At 44.4% G+C, this 19,150-nt stretch overlaps 1 protein-coding gene across 1 annotated transcript in view; it reads right to left on the bottom strand.

The window, feature by feature from the left end:
* The window catches only part of ACSS1 (acyl-CoA synthetase short chain family member 1), a 1,180,850-nt gene that overhangs the window by 669,476 nt on the left and 492,224 nt on the right, over positions 1-19,150 (bottom strand). Inside the window, exon 6 of the mRNA XM_086927145.1 lies at positions 8,408-8,555. Coding sequence (XP_086783271.1) covers positions 8,408-8,555 — 148 coding nt within the window. The remainder of the gene's footprint in view (positions 1-8,407; positions 8,556-19,150) is intronic.

The following is a 19,150-nucleotide window of genomic DNA, read 5'->3' as shown; positions in this document are numbered from 1 at the left end:
TTGCTGAGACACACTTGGAAACGTTGATGTTCCTGAGTTTCCACAACAGGGAGCCAGCTCCTCTCGGGCCCTTGGAGGCCAGTTACTTCAGGACAGAGCACACAGCAAAGTCCTTTCAAGCAGGGGGACACAGCACACAGCAAAGTCCCATGTCCTCTCCTTAGTCAAATCAGCAAACTGCAGGCCATCCCAAGACACACAGCAAGGGCAGTCCTTCTCCTCAGTCTTTTCAGCTGTTCTTCTTTGGCAGAGGTTCCTCTTGATCACAAAGTAGTTTCAAACCTTTTTCAGGCTTGAGTTCAGTCTTGAGTTCAGGGGTTTCAGCTTTCACATTTATACCCCTAAATGCCTTTGAAGTATTTCTGTTCAGGGGGGCTCTGAGCCCTGTCCAAACCAGACCTGGGTGTCTTCCTGCTAGTGCTCACCTTCTTTCTTTGATAGTGAGGGTCTGGGCCTTAGACACTCCACAGGAGGTGGAGCCATTCTTTTGTGGCAACAGCCCAGCCCTCTTTGCATCAAAGGGGTTACTCCTCCCACCACACTAAATGCAGGCCAGCCTGTTGCTGCCTCACCTACTCCTCCCTGGTGTCAAGACACTTCCCAGACCCTGTCACATCCAACCCTAGACAGTCAATACACAACCAGGCAGAGGCACGCAGGATGGTTAGGACAAGAAACCAGCCAATTCTAAAAGCATGGTTTCTTAACACACAATTTAAAAACCATCTTCACAAAAAGATGTGTTATTAAATTCTGAGTTTAGACACACTAAACTCCATCCCTCCATCTCATGCCTATGAGAAGATATGCTGGAAACATGTGATCCAGCAATCCCCATTCTGTCCTATGGGCAGGATGGCCTTGCAACAGTGAACAAGCATTTGCAATGCAATAGGTCTCGCAGTTACCCGAGTTTAAGCTAATGGCAATGTAAACGAAAACAAAAATGAAAAGGCATTGTTATTTGCAATGTGAATAGCTCAAACTCGCATAAATGCGAGACCTATTGCATTGCACATGCTTGTTACTTTCTGCCTATTATTTGCAGCCTTCGTGCAAATATTCTCCTTTCAGTGTTGCCTAGTTTTTGAGTGGTGGGCGAGGGGGAAATCGATGGGACAGGACGTGCCCATACTTTTGTAATTTAAAGAAGCATCTCTGGGGGGTTTCAGCAAGGCCCGTAGGAACAGAGCAAGGGAGAAACAAACTCTGTGTGCCCAATTATAGACAACAAAAACCTGGAACACGGCACCCTCTGCTGTTCAATGAGATCTTCATTCTTACAAAAATGCTTCTACCCACAAGGGAATCATCAATTCACTCTTAGGCAGGCAACAGCATTCTGGGGGTGGTAGCACCACTATTTCCATTACACGTGTGGAACTACATGTCCCAATATGCAGAGCGCTTTGGGCTGAAAGCTAGGAGTGGCTTAAAGGTGACTTGTGGCACCAGACACTTGGCAGCTCCGCATTAGGCAGAACAGACTTTCTATATGTCGCACACCCCGAAAGGAGGTGTCACTGTGCACTTATAAAACCACATGTTTAAGAAACGGGTCTCTAGCGTCACTAGGCACCGAAGCGGTTTCAAGGCGCTAACGGAATTGTCCCCTGAGGAGGGCACAAAATGGGCTCAGGGGGCCAACACAAGACAGACTGCAGCCTGTCTCTCCATAGAGGGGGATGGGAGCAGCTCAAAGGAAGGGGCGATAAGCCTATTCATCGGCGACTAAAATGGAAAGAAAGCAAAACAAAGCACGCGTGCACACCTCCCTCCATCACCGACCCTCACAGGCTGTGGATGGAGCCTTCCGGCAGAAGACATGACATGTCCAGGAGGCAGGGGGCTTGGAGGGACATGGGCGACAGAGATGAGATAGGGGCTCAGTATTACCAGAGAAGGGTGCAAGGTGGATTGCTCGTCCGCCTTTTAGTAAAACCTCTATCACCTTCCGAAAACGGTTTACTCTCCAGCTTCCGAGGAGCTCTAAATGTTGTTAGATAAGGGAACGTGGGCAGGGAAAGAAGAAGTAAATTGCCCAGGATCACACAGTGTGGCCTAGTGGGTATACCAGACTTACAACTCTCTTATCCTGGCCTCTCTCTGTTTAGTGCCTTATGCCACGGTAGCATTGTAGTGTCTCACGCTCTATGAGGAGTGCTGTGCTGTGGTCTGTGGTGTCTTGCCCTGTATCACACTGAAGACGAGGTGCAGTCAGTCACCCCCTCCTGCACTGCAGGATCTCTACAGGGGGCTTCCCTACTTCTGGGGCTGCCCATTCCGGCTGTGGGGGAGGGGGAGGTTTGATCCTTTCCTGGAATAAACTTTTTTCACCTCCGCAGATTGCCAAGACCCTGCCCACAGCCCCCTCCCCAGTCTAGGGACCCAGCGGAGTACACGCGTGAGCAGCAGCAGGTAGAGGGCCGGGACTTGTTTGAGATCAGAGGGTGAGCGGAGTGTGCGCCTCGAGCTAAATGTGTTTGTATTGTATTGTAATTGCATTTATATAGTGCATAATACCTCTGACGAGGAGTCAAAGCGCTGTTGTGAACGAGAACTTTTATGCGGTGTACTTTTATGTGTGTGATTGTGTACGTCTTTGTGTGTAATTGTATGTGTCTGTGTGAGGGCATCTGATTGTATGCCATAAACACCAACATTTCAGAAGAGGGAAGTCGGAGTGTTAAAAAAAAGATTAACAAATGGGAGAGGAGGGGAAAGTGCTGGGAACAGGCGCCATCTGAATGCCTGTGCGCCGTGCCTCGTCTGCTTCACAGCCCTTGTGAAGACTTTTCTTATCTGCTTGTTAAATAAACAAGCAGATAAGAAAAGTCTTCACAAGCCGTGAAGCACAAAGAGAAAAAAAAACGCTCGCCATACAGCCTCTTGTATTTGCGTCTGGGATGAGTGAAAACAAATGCACTTTTCACGATGGGCGGGCTGCAAAAACTGCAAGGGCGGTAACGAAAATGACGCACAGCAAATCGAAAGCGCAAAAAAAAATAGTAATCATAACGCAAGGCAATTGGAAACGGTCGAGACACAGGGGCGTGGATTAAAGTCCCCTTCTTCATATGGTTTACTATAGTTCTTGCAGACGAGGAGCGCATGCGCGCTCCAACGCCAGGCCGCGATCTAAAAACGGATTTGGCAGTATTTCACGGTCCGGACATGGTACACACCTCAGTACATATCCTACCTTTCACATACACTGCACCCTGCCCAGCGGGGTACCTTGGGCCTACCATAGGGGTGTCTGATGTGCATAAAAAGGGAAGGGTAAGCCTGGCAAGTGGGTGCACTTGTCAGGACAACAAGGCAGTTAACACACTGTGTGCAGGCAATGCAGTGGCAGTCCTGAGATCTCTTTTTGGGGCTACTTGTGTGGGTGGCACAATTAGTGCTTTAGGCCCACTAGTAGCATTTGCATTACCAGCCCTGGCACCCATAGTGCACTTTACTAGGGACTTTACAAGTAAGACAAACATAACAGTTAGGGCCAACCAATTACAGGGAGCACATGCACTTTGACACTGATCAGCTGTGGCAAAGTGCCCAAAGCATCTAAGCCAGCAAAACGAAATCCATCACAGCATCAAAAATAGAGGAGGTAGAGGCAAAAAGTCAGAGGTAACCATGCCAAGGAATGCCAGGTCTAACAGTTTTCAAAGTAGTCTTTTTTAAAGCTTTACACGAGTAGTTCTGCAAATGTTTTGTGAATTCCAAATTATATTTATGCAACGGCATTTGCGCATATGTAATTGTACAAAGTGTATAATTTGTACATGTAAAAATGCAATCACATTAGCTCAGTTGCGCTTTTGTTTAATTTTAATGTTTTCCACAAGGAAATTAATTTTTCTCATAGAAAACGTTTCTCCTCTCCCTCACCAGTTTTAGTGGGGTCCCTTGACGTTCACGCCCTGGAATCATATTTACTCCTACCATGTACATTAGTAAGTCTCTAAGTGTCTGCAGGGTAGGAAAAGATCATGGACAGGTTTGTGAATACCCACAGTTTCATGGGTCTGTGAGTATTTACAAACGTTCCAGGTCTCCTTTCGTGAGAACATATATTAATGCAAAATTTAACACATATAAAGGTAATATCATATGTGAATAAACCCCAAGTGCATAGTCTCTTTCTGGAAAGCTCAAGAGTGAATTTGCACCAAATTCAACATTTGAGAATGCTTGTTAAACTTACATGCATAAATGGCTTTGTGAATGAGGGATTCTATATATCTAAGATTGCCTTGTCATTTCATACCTTGAAAATGAGTTCGGGCTTTTGGGTTTGGCATAACTTTTACCACAGAGATAATTTTTAATGTTGGTTCAGGCCACAGATTAACGAGGCTGGGAAAACTGGATCCCACAACACCAATTGTCCTTTTGGTGCAGGACAAGGGTGAGAAGATTAGAAGAGGTTTCCATAAACATAGTATAGCATACAAAGATCTTTACTTTGGCTGCAGATGAATGGCGAGGCAAAAACAAGCAAAAAGATAGCAGAATTCAGTGAAGCTGCATGTCATTGAAGCTTCACTGATTGGTATGAGTTCAGGAGACGAAACTTTTGAGAACATCAAAGGTTCCAGCTTTTTGAGGTTAAATAAACTAAAATGCCCTGTGCTGCTCCCCACTGGCAGACGCTGCCCTTCTGGTAACACTATACAAAAGGGCAATCCACTCTTGGTCAGGTTTGCAACACTTACCTGCATGGAACCAGCACAGAATATAAATGAAGAGGTCCACTGAGATGGGAAAAATCGTGCAATTCCAGTCGTTTTCTGGAAATGTGCTATGGATCTTGTCTGGAGCCTATATTTCTAAGCTTTGCAATGAGCGACTTCCGGAATGTGGATGAATAGATTTTGGACAGCGTAATCTAGGAATTTGTTCTAAGATTTGATTTGAATTAAATTTATAAAGCGCAACGAATGCCCGGAGGCGTCTTGGCGCTGGGAATTAGACATATATAGAACTAGCGTGTGTGTGAGCCTAGAGGTCAGATTGAAACAACCATGTTTTTACCGCCTTCCTAAAGGTTTTTAGATCTGCACTGTTTTTTATTGCTAAAGGAAGAAGATTCCAAGATTTGGCAGCTCTTATCAGGAAACTCCTGCCTTCCCAACGTACTTGTTTGAACCTGGGGATTTGCAGCAATTTTTGTTGTGCAGATCTGAGGTTCCTGGATGGAGCGTAAAATTTTATATGCGCTCTCAGGTATGAGGGGCCATTTCCCTGAAGTGCCTTAAAGATGATACACAAGGCTTTGAAGATTATTATTTTCCTGACTGAAAGCCAGTGCAGTGTATCCAGTTGCCGGGACACAGACTCGAATTTGGGTATGTTCAAAATCAACCTAGCTGCAGCGTTCTGCAGTCGCTGCAGCTTTTTCATGAATTGAGCTTGAATCCCCAAATACAGAGCGTTGCCATAATCCAGCCTGGAGATGGCAAGGGCCATTACAACTGTTTTTAAAGCCTCAGGCGGAATAAAGGCACGGATCTTCCTAATCATTTTAAGGATGTCCCAGACGCTAGAAGAAAGGCAGGTAATTTGGCTATCAAAAGTCAACTTGCGGTCGAAAATAAACCCCAAGTTTTTTGCCTTGAGAACTGGTGTGGGACATTCACCCAGCTCTGACGGCCACCTCTTTGGTGACCAGGCCAAGGGGTCGGTGCTCAACAGCAATATCTCTGTCTTATTGCCATTTAGCTTAAGACAGTTGGATTGCATCCAGGCATTAACGTGGCGCATGCAGTTATTAAAAAGATCTACAGTTTCGTCCACATTATTAGTTGCTGCAACGACTACCTGAGTGTCGTCCGCATAGGATATAACAGAGAACCCATATTGCCTTATTAGTGCGGCCAATGGGGTTACATAAATGTTAAATAGAGTAGGGCTAAGTGAAGAGCCCTGGGGCACTCCACATTGCAGATTGTAGCTATGGGAACTGGATTCATTGGGTTCGACCCTAAAAGATTTCTCAGTGAGATAGGATTTTATTAAGGTCGTGGCAGAGTCTTGAATACCAACTTCAGCCAATCTGGAAATTAAGATGTTATGATTGACGGTGTCGAAGGCCGCCAATAGATCTAATAAAATCAAGGCGGCCTTCCCGCCTTCATCCAGTGACTTTCTAAGCTCCTCGCTAGCTGTAATTAGGGCAGTCTCAGTTCCATGGGCTACTCTAAAACCAAATTGTGAGTGATCAAGTATGTTGTTAGTGGAGATATATGCTGAAAGTTGGCTATTCATCAATTTTTCCAGAACCTTAGAACAAAAGGGAATTCTGGAAATTGGTCGATAGTTGCTAGATTGGGCAGAATCCAGATGAGGTTTTTTCAGCAGTGGGAGCACCGACATTATTTTCCATGCTTCAGTAAATTGCTCCTGGAGTATAATCTCAGAGAACAGTAGAGTTAACTGCTCGCTGAGAATGTCAGAGAAGAGATGAACATTTTTAGGGGGGCAAGGATCGGATGGTGCCCCAGATGTAATGCTTAATATAGTATCCGTAATCTGGTCTCTAGTTGGGGGCGTAAAAGAAAAGCCAGTTAGCTTAGGGGCAGGGTTACTCCTATCAAGAGATGAGTCTTTAGCAAAATTGGAAAACGTTCTGTAAACCAGCTCCACTTTGTCTACAAAAGCTTGGCCAAGGATGTTGCAGAACTCTGGCGTATTATCCATTTTGGGTTTGGACGGGAGTTTTGCTAGAATTCTGACAGTGGCAAATAGCTCTTTGCTAGAGTTTTTAGAAGCTAGAATTTTTGAGGTAAAGTAAATGCTTTTTTCCTCAATAATCAGTTTTTTATAGGTGGCCAGTGTCAGTGCATAGCGCGTTTTTGACTCTTTACTATAATTTTGTCTCCATTGTTTTTCTGTTCTCCTTCAGAGCTGTTTTTGTATTCGTAGTTTATCAGAGAATGAAAGTTCCGATGGTTTAGTCCTTTTCGAAACAAGGGAAGCTGCGTTAGTAATCCAGGTTGTTAAATTTTGTACTGCCAGGTCAGTTTTAACTTTTAGATTTTGTTTATTTGCTGATAATAATGTCTGCAGGTACTTTGCGTCAATATTTGCCCATACACGATAGGTATGTGTCGCGGCTGGATTGCCATTTATTTTCAGTTGAGGTGTGGCCTTGATGGTAAATATGATGGCTTTATGGTCTGACCATACTACTGGTAGAACTTCCTTAATTTTAATGTAGGGATTGGAGGTAAATAGGCCATCCAGTATGTGTCCTGCGGCATGAGTGCTCTCTTTGATTATTTGTTCCAGCCCTAGGCTGGACAAGGTGTTAATAAGCTCAGCATTCTTTGAGTCATGAATATTCACTAAATGATGGTTAAATTCGCCTAGAATTGTAAAGTTTGGGTAATTAATGCTTGTATCCAGATAAGGGGAGAGTATATCCACCAGGGATGTTTGGGCTCTATTTGGATAGTAGACTAATATGCCATTCCAAGAATCATTGGGGCTAAGTTGTATCTGAAAGAATAGCAGTTCACAATGCTGTGTGGAGCCAAGGGAGGAAGTTGTTATAGATAAGCCCTCTTTAACAATGATGGCTAATCCTCCTCCTCTTTTATTCTTTCTGTCTCTCTGTGGATATGATAGCCAATGGGGAGTTCATGTAGTAGGTCTGGGTCAGATGCATCATTGGCCCAGGTCTCTGTTATAAAGACTACATCCAGGCAATAATTGTCTATCATCTCAGCCATTTCTAAATTAAGACATCTCTCAATATCCAGAAAAACCATCGATATGCTCTTGGTTCAGCAATTTTTATTATCTTTTTCAATTAATCAATGTTGCATTGCATAGTATTCAATAAGTATCACTACTTATAAAATATTATGTGATTAAACACAAGTAAATAGGTTAATTGTATTAATCTCATAAACTCTTATCCATGTGATGTTACTTTCGAGCAGCATGACAAAGAGTTGACATAATATAATAAGAGCTAAGAAAAATGTAAATTATAGCCATGAGGAAGCAGTGTTAATACTGCGAAACACGTGTTGGGTGTACACCCAAAAAGACAATTACACATTGAAAGGATAACGGCTTTGAAATATGGAGTTCATCACACGTTTTCTCTTCTGTTATATAGGAATTGAGATGTTGATGTGAAAGAAGTCAACCATGTGTATTTGTGATAATTAGGTTTGTATGTCTTGATGCTTTTTCATTTGCAAGGAATTAACGAAAATTTAAAAACATCACAAACCATGTAATTGTTTGTACTATTGCCGCTCCGTACGCTCAACTGTTGCATTATTGAGAACATGTCATGGTTAACATTTGACAAGTAACAAGCCTAATGTGTGCTTTAATCTTAGAATAAACTGCATAAACTAGCAATGGTGCTAAATTGAGCTCTCACCTGGGTCAGGATAAATTGGAGTGCTCTCAAACAAGACAGTGGTGGCCCCATTGCACAGGGGCCCATATACAACATAGCTGTGCCCAGTGATCCAGCCGATATCAGCCACACAGCCAAATACATCACCTTGTTTGTAGTCAAACACGTACTGCAAAGAAAAATAAACTAAATGAGACTTCATTTTTAAATTTAGAAATCAAATTCTGTAACTGTGCCCTATTATAAACCAAATGTCTTTTTGAATAATAAAGTGGTTCATCCTAATTGAAACATTCCCTCCATCATGTTTTGCCTTTGATCGTGGTAGAGTACTGAGAGAGTTGTAGGAACTTTCTGTGCCTTAACCACTTAAACTGTCTCTCACATAGGAGGCACATTAGGTTGAGATCATACCTGGTGTTGCATGTTTTCCTTTTGAGAGGAAATGTGATCAGCAGTTTGAATTTTGACTATTGCGCACAAGTGTATTATTAGTAGAGGTGGATGGTAGTTCACCACAAATAATAATGGCACTATTCTTGTTAAATCCAGTAAAGGGTTTAGTAATTTAAACCTAAGCTCACCCCTGGTAGTTATGGCACAGGGCACTGAGAATACTTGATGAACAAAATGACAAAACATCCAATAAGGGGACCCCGAGAAATAGATTTTTAAAGCTTTAAATAAAAAGAGCACCAGAAAGCCTTAATAGCAAACCACGGTCATCTGGTTGCACTTGACCGGTACCTAGGCACGAGTTAATGCCAACTGTTAAGGAGCAGGTTGGATACAGATATGAGAGTGGTCCTGGTTAGAAGTTTTACCTTCCAGCTTAGCCCCTGAGATGGAAGTCAGAAACCGGCAAGGGGGGTGGGCAAAGCAGCAGGCTGTGGTCAAGATGGGTTCCACAAGGCTGGATAGCAATCAGACAAAGTATTGGTGAAGCCGTTGACCTTTAGTGGAAAAGCTCGGAATGGGAGAAATTTACAATTTGCACTCAAAGAAGGTCCCTTGCAGGCCAGATACTTTGGCGTCTTCGCCTGGTGAAGACTTCTACTTTCAGACTTAGTCACACTTTCAGAGCTCGCATTCCTCGAGGTGTGTAAGTCTGAAAGTTGTAGCAGAACAAGGCTCGATCATGCTGGATACCTTCTCCGCAAAAAGAACAGATGATGGACGGAATTCTGAACAATGCAAACATTAACCCTCAGTCATAAGGATCTGGGTTTAATCCATCGTTCTCCACTGCATCCAGAAGAAATCGATTTGCTGCTGCGGAAAATCTCAGAGCAGGAGCAGCCTGAATGTTTGGCCCAGTGGCAATGCATCTTTGCTGGATTGAATTGCCATGTTTGCCATAGTCTCCTGTCAATTCTCCAGGCAAAAAGATTTGTAACATTTTTTAAGTCCCAGATTTTAAGGTTAAGCAGGAGGTGTGCACTCTAACACCAGCCAAGGTTCGCAGGACCTCAGGAACAGCACTTGGTGGTCAGGACTTGCTCCAACAGAAGCCACTAGAAGCAACAAGGACAGGCCCAGTTGAAACTGGTCATCTGGTGTCTTCCAGGAAAGTGGGCTTTTGCAGCTTTTGGGTCCCTGTGGCTTAACAGGAGGCCAGCCAACTGACCCCTGAAGTCCACTGTTTTTGTACTGGGTACAAGTAGGAGCAAGTACAGCCCTTAGGGTCCTCCTCACAAGTCTCGACAGCCGGTGCAGTCATTCTTCTGTTTTTTTACAGGTCCAGTAATGTTCCAAAGAGGGTACCGGGTTGCACATTTATGCCAAGTGCTAGCCTGTAGATGGGGGAACTCCTGACCACTCCCTAACAAAATGGGGAAAAGGTCCCCACGGCGTACCTTACCCACTTATACAGCACTTCCTATGTGTTTTACTGTAAACTATCCCTCAGTACCCCTGTCTAAAAAACAATATTGCAGAACCTTTCTTCCTCTGTGCAGAGCTCCTTATGTCCACTCAGAGGTGTGGCTATGATAACAGCCAAACCCCCTGTTGTGGTCACTCCAAAAAAAGGTCTATAGTAGCTCCCCCTTCTGCTGGGTTGAAGGTAGACTAGCTATGAAGACATAAGGGTGTCAGGCCTAGGTGTTAGTTACAGCTGCCAGTAACAGGAAAAGCATCCTTTGAAGATCAGGAAGTGGTTGGTCAGAGACCCAGGCCCTCCTGATTAGGGAGGAACATATCTCCCTACTCTTAAGCCTTTTGTCCGATGTCTGGGAGCAATCAATACTTCACCACAGGGAATCCAGCAACAGTTAGGTGACACTGAACACTAGCAGAAAGGTACTTTTGGCTTGGGCGGTAAAACGGCAAGTTTCTAAAAGTGTAATTTTCAAAATAGTAACTTAAAATGCAACTTGCCCATTGAGTTGAATTTTAAATTACTGTTAAAATTGATCTTTGAATCATTTTTCTAGGTACTCTCCAACTGAAGTTAAGCATTTCAAGATGTTATAATGTAACCAAATGCTTTCCTACAGGAGAGGCAGGCTTGTCACAGTGAAAAACAACTTGTAAGGTTTTTCTCTTCCAGGACATGTGAAACATAACATATGTTTGTTCTGCTTTGTAAATACTATGCACCTTGCCCTATGTGCGTTTAGGAACTAGCATGCGCATGACTTCCACGTATTAAAAAGGAAGGATTAGGCCTGGCAAAGGTTTATTTTACCATGTCGAATTGGCAGTGCAGGGCCTGGCCTGGAGACATGCTTTGTATTGTTGCTTTGGTGGTGGCACAACATGGGCTGTAGTCTACTTTTGACCAAAAACCAGCAGGAAAACTAGCAAAAAGTGTGGTTTACCAGGCAAAAGCAGTATTCCCATAACTATCCCTTGAGAAGAGACAAAAAATATGTGCATGTGTTTGGTCTTCTTATGTGATAGCACAAAAAGTCACAATTAGATTATGTGGAATGCTAAGCGAATATAGAACAAATCACCCTCACAATTAATGGCACAACCACATGTGCACCTAGCTTTCAGTTTACTTTGCAACACTTCACATATGTGCAGCTGTGCATCTTTATCCAATATATGAGAAGCCTCTGCCATACATGCAGCAACAGTAAAAAAAAACTCCTTCGACAGAGATCGCCCCACATTCACACATTTTCGCCCCACTGCTACAGAAGTACAGTGTAAGCCTAAGTATCGTATCACCTACTCATTTCAATTTTCTACATACCAAGGCACCACCAACAAAACACAATACCAGTGCAACTCGAAACACTACCCACGTAGGTGACACCAGAGACACACACCCTTCCAATTAAAAATGCTCCCTGGAGTGGCATGCTATCAGTCTGCAAATGTGCATTACCACCTTGTCAGGGGTATGAAGTGCTATATAACGGCAGTCACAATACCGTTTGAGACAATACCCAGATTCATTACCCGCTGGTGGAACCAATTCAAGCACTCCGTCTTTCCCTTTTTGTTATTCTACCAAAATTTGATTGGCATGTACATTGATACAGCTATGTTAAACAATCTTTCCTATACATTAACATACAGCATGCAGTGCCAATAAATGAACAAATAGCAAGATTAACACATAGCTTGCTCTGCCAATAACACAATAAATGAAAGGTCAGAATTGTTTAGAAGTGGTTTAAATGTGGGAAACATTCATTTTAGAGACTATTTTTAGAGACTAATTCAAGTGTTTTTTGTCTTAAAAGTGGTAGGTCCAGAGAGATCAACAGTGACACCCCGGGCACCCACTCTGTCTGTAGTGACATGAAGATTTGCCGCTTTAAATGATCGGTTCTTAAATGTTTGCCCATGGATCAGTAAAGAGTATTCCAAACTTACATTTGACTAGTAACATTGTTTGAAATGTATTGGGATTTGAGGACCCTGTCATAGGGCGTAGGGGTTCTCCCCAGTTACATAATTATAAAAGGATGACAGAATTGTGCAATTTACACAACTGCCTGGGTGATTTTATTAACATCTATTGAATTTTAAAAAAACACTTCACGAGGACGTCTAGGGATTTTCTCTGAAACAAATATTTAAAAAGGGGTAGAAGTTTGTTAATTATAGCACACATGGCGCTTGCTAGACTGGCTACAGCTTAGTAGCACTTTGCTTGGCATGGGGAAATTGAAGGTAAAAATACATTTTAAAAGTGGCCTTGAAAACTGATTTTCCTTAATGGCAGAAAAACACAGTTCAGTTTACAAAAATATCCCAATACGCACACATTGCCACATTTTCACAATTACTCGGAAGCATCAACTCGCTCAGCTTCTCCCCTTCTTTCTCTCCCTCAGTCCTATGATTTCGCCTCTCCTCACTAGTTCCTCTCTCCTTTCATCCTACCCCTTCAATATCCTCTCACCTTTTAACCAACTATCCAATTTCGCTCCGATTTCTGTCTGTCTCTCTCTAGTTTCTCCTTCCTCTAATAGTTCCCACTCACTTTTCTGTTTTTCCTTGTTTACACCTTATCCCCATTTGTCCTACTTTTTCTGACTCCATCTTTGACTTGGTCCTTCGTTCCCTTCATCCCTTCCCTGCTATTCTCCACTCCATTTTTACATCACCTCCATTTCTTAAGTGTCCGAAGAGCAGACAGTGAGGGTCACTCGGGGTTTGTTAAAGATATTTTAGCTGTACACTGGTATGTAGCTCTCCCTCCGCCACACTTCAGGGGTAGGGAACCGGTAGGCTGTCCATGGCTGATCCTTCGCTGGCTCTAGGATTGGAAAACCCATGACCTGACGGCCCTCTGGCTACAAGGCTGCTGGGTCAATATATCAGGGGCCTGGTCCTAGGCAGGATAGGCCTTCTAATGCATATTAATCCAGCCAGGCCAGGGACCACCCACAAGAGTTAAATGGTTTTGAAAAGAATATAACAAGATGGGTTGAAGCCGAGTGATTAGGTTCAGGAGGGCTTCAGTGACCACAGCTGTGTTATACAAGAGTTAAAAGGGTGATTAGGGCAGGCTGCTTTACAGGTGATAAGACGATGGCAGTACTGTATAGTTGATGCGTGGCAAAGTGACAAAGCCTCAGTTGTAACGGAGGTGGAAAAGTGGCCAGCTTTATGTTAAGTGACAGCAAACAACTACGTGCAAGGAAAGTAAATCCCTGAGGTGAACCCATTTATGTTTTCTTTCATTATCACTCCACATCCTCGCTTCCTGCCCGTTTCCATGTTGTCTTCTGCGCTTTACCCTAAGCCGGTCATCTCCACCTCCCCTTCTCCTTCTCCTTCTCCTTCTCCTTCTCCTTTCCTGTCTGGTCTGCTCCTTCCACTCTCTCTTCTTTTTCATCCCTCTCTCTCTCTCTGTGTTCTGATACAACTGTATCTGGCAGCTGTCCATGAAATAGGTTGTAAGCAAACTCTTAGGTGGTATAGCACTGAATTCCCTAAAGGTGCAATATATAACCCCATGAGTGTCATTCCAGCTGTGGGACTGATTAGCACAAACCAGCACAGAAGAGGTCACACGTCCTGGTCTCGGTGAACAGTGCACCACAGGGGCTTAAAACTCCTTTAATAAAATAATCATGCTGCCTCTATCTTCAATATAGGTCCAGGAAAGCTTTCTTTTTGTGATACAGCACCTACCTCATGCACGCAAGCATGAGGCTAATTTCCTCTGCAATTCCTTTAGGAAAAGTGTTAGAACTGTGGCAGTGGCTGTGGGTCAGTGTCTGCGTAAAACTCAGGTTTGTACCAAGTGCCGCTCTCTCACTGCCTGTGCGCGCAGCCAGTGGCCCTGGACCAACAACCCCCCTCAATCCTCTGAACCTCAGTTCACCGAACAAGGGAAAGACGAATAAGCAAAGCACAAAACAGACCTAGGACCACTGATTGCAGTGTTCATTTGCCGAAACACTGTTAGACGCGACCGGCGACCGTAATGAAGGTGTAATTAACACGTAGCCAAATAAGAAAACACACGGGCTCACAATTTTGCAGCCTCACAGAGCCCGGTTTTTTGCCTCTATCGACTATAGAGTGTGACCACGGATATTGAAAGTTTTCTATCCAAATACTAACTGGGCTACTGTTCGTATTTACAAGGAGGTTTTATAAACTGCCATTGATACTTCTTGGATCGTCCCAAAAGGAGCACAAGCTTAGGACATCAAGCCAATTTTTTATGCCGTTCAGCCAAGAGTTGGACTACAGAGGTCTCCCCTCCATCCTCCTCCCATGGAGCATGTAGGGTATGTTCCTAGGGCTTACTAAGAGCTCTTCTCTCCGGTGGAGTGCGACATACGTCATCCCACGAAGTGGTACCTTCGTGGGAAGCACTGACCTTTGCCGCCACCGCCGAGAGTCAGACGAAGCCTGACACAGCAACAGGGAGCACCAGGGAGCTCCAACGAACATTGCCGCCACCACCAAGAGTCCTAAGGCACCGGACTCCGCGCCGCCGCTCCGGGAGACCACAAATCCCGGCAGGCCTCGCGGCGGCACGTGCTGAGTGTCGCGCCTCGCGCCCAGAGAGCGCCAACGCTGCCATAAAGACCGGGAACCCCGGCAGAGCGGGTGGAAGCACTGACCTTTGCCGCCACCGCCGAGAGTCAGACGAAGCCTGACACAGCAACAGGGAGCACCAGGGAGCTCCAACGAACATCGCCGCCACCGCCAAGAGTCCTAAGGCACCGGACTCCGCGCCGCCGCTCCGGGAGACCACAAATCCCGGCAGGCCTCGCGGCGGCGCGTGCTGAGTGACGCGCCTCGCGCCCAGAGAGCGCCAACGCTGCCATAAAGACCGGAAACCCCCGCGTCGCGGGACGCGAGCGGGACGCCCGGGGCTAAGCCCGGGCAAAGGGCGGGCCCTCTACGGCCCTCATCGGCACAAGTCGGCCAGGCTAGGCCACCCTATTAACATTACTTCCTTGTGCACCAGGAAATCATTTGTGTGAGTGACTATAGCAAGCAGTGGTGTTCCAGACGCTGGTTGTCCGCCTTTTGCGCCCAGGCCATCCAGACGGGGGTCGGTAAGCAGGCCATATAGCTTCTATCGAATCGCCCAGGAGCCTGGGTTAAGAAGGGGGCCCACGTGAAACGCCAATTATACTGACGAATGCGGAAAGGAGTCAGCTGGATATCTGCACAAGTTTTGAAGTAAGACTTTTTGTTTTAACATCGGGAGCGATAATTTGTTAATTACCTGAGCAGTGGGTATAAGACTTTCATACACCTTGCAAAATTATGCGAAAAAAAAATCTACATACGGCATCCGAAATACCAAAGAACACCATGGAAAACTACCTTGTCCAAGTGGTTAGCAAAATAAACAGCGAACGCAGACAATCGTTAGGTCTGTCCCAATCCCCTATTCTTCCTCCCATGAGCCCACCCACCTCCTCGCAAATCAATGAGTCCCTGTTACTAGACTCTAACAACGATTCTCACGCACCAGCCTCCCCAGTAACTGTCAACATTGATGTAAGCACTGTGAATGTGGGGGACATTGAACAACACGCGGTAAATGACTCAGATGCACAGCTTGTCATTGAGGCTGAAGGAAATAATGACAAAGAAGATGTGGAGGATGATCCACCGGCTAAGCAGACCTCAAGGGCAGTTAGAGCCAGTCGCAGATTGCAAAGCAAACGTGGGGGGGCACGTTCTGGAAAAAACAAGACCATATCACCACCAAAGGACAAAAACATCTGCCAGATCAAGGAGGTTAATAATTTGAGGGACATTTTGGACGAGGACTTAATGTCAAAAATAGCGGAGCTGTTAGAAATAAAAATACAGACAATTGTTAAGCCACTTATTAGCAAGATTGACAAACTCTCTGCAGAGATAAAGAAACTTGGAAGCACACAAAATGTCTTAGCAGATGCAATAGGTAATGTCTTAAGTAATGTTAACAAAGGCAGTGATCCCCCAGAGAAAGATATTGAATCCAGGGTAACATCAGATGATACTCCTCCAGGAGTAATTCCTGCAGAAGACCCACAAACTTCTAGTCAAAATATTAACAACTTGCCACTAGAAGCCCCAACTGTCCGATTAATTGATTCAACACATGCTACAGTGCCCTCTAGTTTTGAAGAAAACCAAACACAATTTGTAGTTGAAGCAGCACCGTTAGTGCTAGTGTTAGCCAACACACCAACCCTATCACCGGACCAAACTGAGTCAGCCTCATCACTTAAAAGTAAGGCATTATACTGGCTCTCAAATAATATGCGGATAGCACAGGGGGGTGAACAGCGGTTGGCTGATGAAATTAAAACAGCAAGGAGGGTTGGTTGGATAGGAAATAAGCAAAAAAAATGGAAGGGCGACTGTGTGATACTAAATTTTTCGACTGCAGCTGCTCTTCCGGATATTTTGCAAAATATCCTTCCACCACAAAAAAGAAGTAGCTCTATAATCCCTCTTACATTAGAATTCTTCTATACTGATTCACAAAAGGCCAACAATCAAAAACCCCGGAAGTCAGTTTGGTCAACGCGAGATCATGGTTGGGGAGGGGGTCCATCAGCTCCTGACATGAATTACGCTCCCCAAAATAGGGCAGGTCCATGGCTACCAAATCACTACAATATTTTTCAAAACACTACCCCAGGGCAAAATTGGAATCAAATGGGCAGACGAGGGCCTGGTATTATAACCAATAACTATGGGCCTACAGGAAATGTTAAATACAATGGAGGATGGCCAGGCATGCAGCAGAATGTATTGTATCCTAATACCCCAGCACCCATAGGTAATGCTGACTTTAATGGAGGATGGTTGGGCTCTTACCAGAACCCACCCTTTCCCATTACCCCTGCACCCAGATGGAATGCCCCCACAAATGGTTGGGGCTTTGGGGCCCCATCCTACAGCTGGGGAGTCAGCACTTCAAATAGGTTTGAAGCCTTAGCTGGTTTAGCTGACTGCGACTGACTTGAGGGAAGGGCCCTGACAACGCCATGTAGTATTAACCACACATACCCTAGTTCGTATCTCGAAGCTGAATCAAAGCAGATTGCACCTATTAAAATCTTGCAACAGTCATTACATCTTGTTGAAACAACAACACAACAACTGCATTCAGAGACATCTAGGGTAACTCCACCTTGCCAGGTAGCAGAAACAGGAGGGGTTCTAGGAAGTATAAAAATCATCTGCTGGAACATAGCAGGTCTGAAAAAAAACCTTTCAGACCCATCCTGGCACGATTACATCTCGAGTGGGGATCTCATTATGTTCCAGGAGACATGGGGGCTTGAAAACTACTATAAGGTGGATTATAGATCTTTTTTTATACCCGCAGTAAACACAAACGGGGGGAGACCCTCTGGCGGATTAACAATTTGGGTGAAAATCACAGGAGGCCTATCTTTCAAGCAAATTGATATTAATAATCCCGACATTTTATTGCTCGAGTTAAAAAATACAAAGGGTCGCTGCACTTACGTGATCAATATTTATAATAGACCACATCGATCATGTAAAGAATCAACTGCTGTAACCCAGCTGAGCAACCTTGTGGCGGGATTTGATCAAAATGCACAAATGATTATAGGCGGTGATTTTAATAGAGGTTTTGAACCCATAATAGGTCTAGAAGACATCCACAAGGATGAGGATATGGCAAACAACATTCCCTTAGTAGATACAAATTACAAAGCACCTTGCTCAGTGAGCGCCTTACAATTATTGAACTTGACATTAGAATCAGGCTTACGTGCATGTAATGGGCGGTTGCCCTCAGACTGTCCCAGTAGACCAGCGTTTACTAGAGGGGCACACTCCAGCTACTTAGATTATTTATTAGTCTCCCTGAACCTGTGGCCTATGACTATCGACCTATTAGTGGATGATCGCACGGAAAGCGACCATTATCCTCTGATTTTATCTGTCGAAACCCAGATTTTTAAAACCCTTGACAAAAGCGCTAATAGTATAATGTCTCTGCCACAAGATCCTCTAGTGGCAAATAATCGCAGATCCCTGAAATGACCAATAGTATTAGACAATTCCAAAATCATTAGTCAAATCTATAATGTTTTTGTGAGCCATATGTCTTCTCTCTTAGGTAATAGCACGGTCATCCAAAATCTTAGTTTGATAGAATCCCATGAACATTTAATTAACCAACTTGGCGGGATCCTGACCAGGGCAATAAAAAGATCACACAATGCCCAAAAGAGCAAACAAACCGGGATTACCTGGTATAACCAGGACTGCCGGAAAGCCAAGACAGATTTAATTATAGCGGTCAGGGGGGGTTCAATGGATATTGTGAGAACTAAGAGAGCACAGTACAAAAGAATTTTATCAAAGGCCAAGAAAGAGTGGGACGAAAGGGTTTGGTCCAATTTACTGGATGCATGTAAGTGCAAAGATCAGACCACTTTCTGGAGCCTCATTGCTAGAGGCACCAGGGGGGTGACAGAATGTAAAGATAAATTTCTAGAGGAAAAGACATGGGTCGAGCATTTCACTATGTTATACTCTTGCACAAGTTCAGGTGAGAGTGGAGGTTGGGATGGTTTGCAGGCCCCCTTGGTAGCGTATGATGCACCCCTTGTTTTTTCTCTAACAGAAACTATCTCCGCAATTAAGGCAGTTAAGTCAGGGAAAGCACCAGGCCCTGACAGAATACCAGGTGATCTTTGGAAACACGAAAATTACATCTGGGCTCCTTACATCAATTTACTATCCAATGAAATTGCTCAAGGAGCTGCTATTCCGGAAACCTGGAAGGGGGCAGAGATTGTGGCTCTGTTCAAGAAGGGTGATAGGTCAAATCCCTCGCATTAC

The sequence above is a fragment of the Lissotriton vulgaris genome, chromosome 6 (genome assembly GCF_964263255.1).
Source record: "Lissotriton vulgaris chromosome 6, aLisVul1.2, whole genome shotgun sequence".
Lineage (NCBI taxonomy): Eukaryota > Metazoa > Chordata > Amphibia > Caudata > Salamandridae > Lissotriton > Lissotriton vulgaris.
Note: the sequence above shows the minus strand (reverse complement) of the source record. Positions and strands in the feature narration are given on the sequence as shown.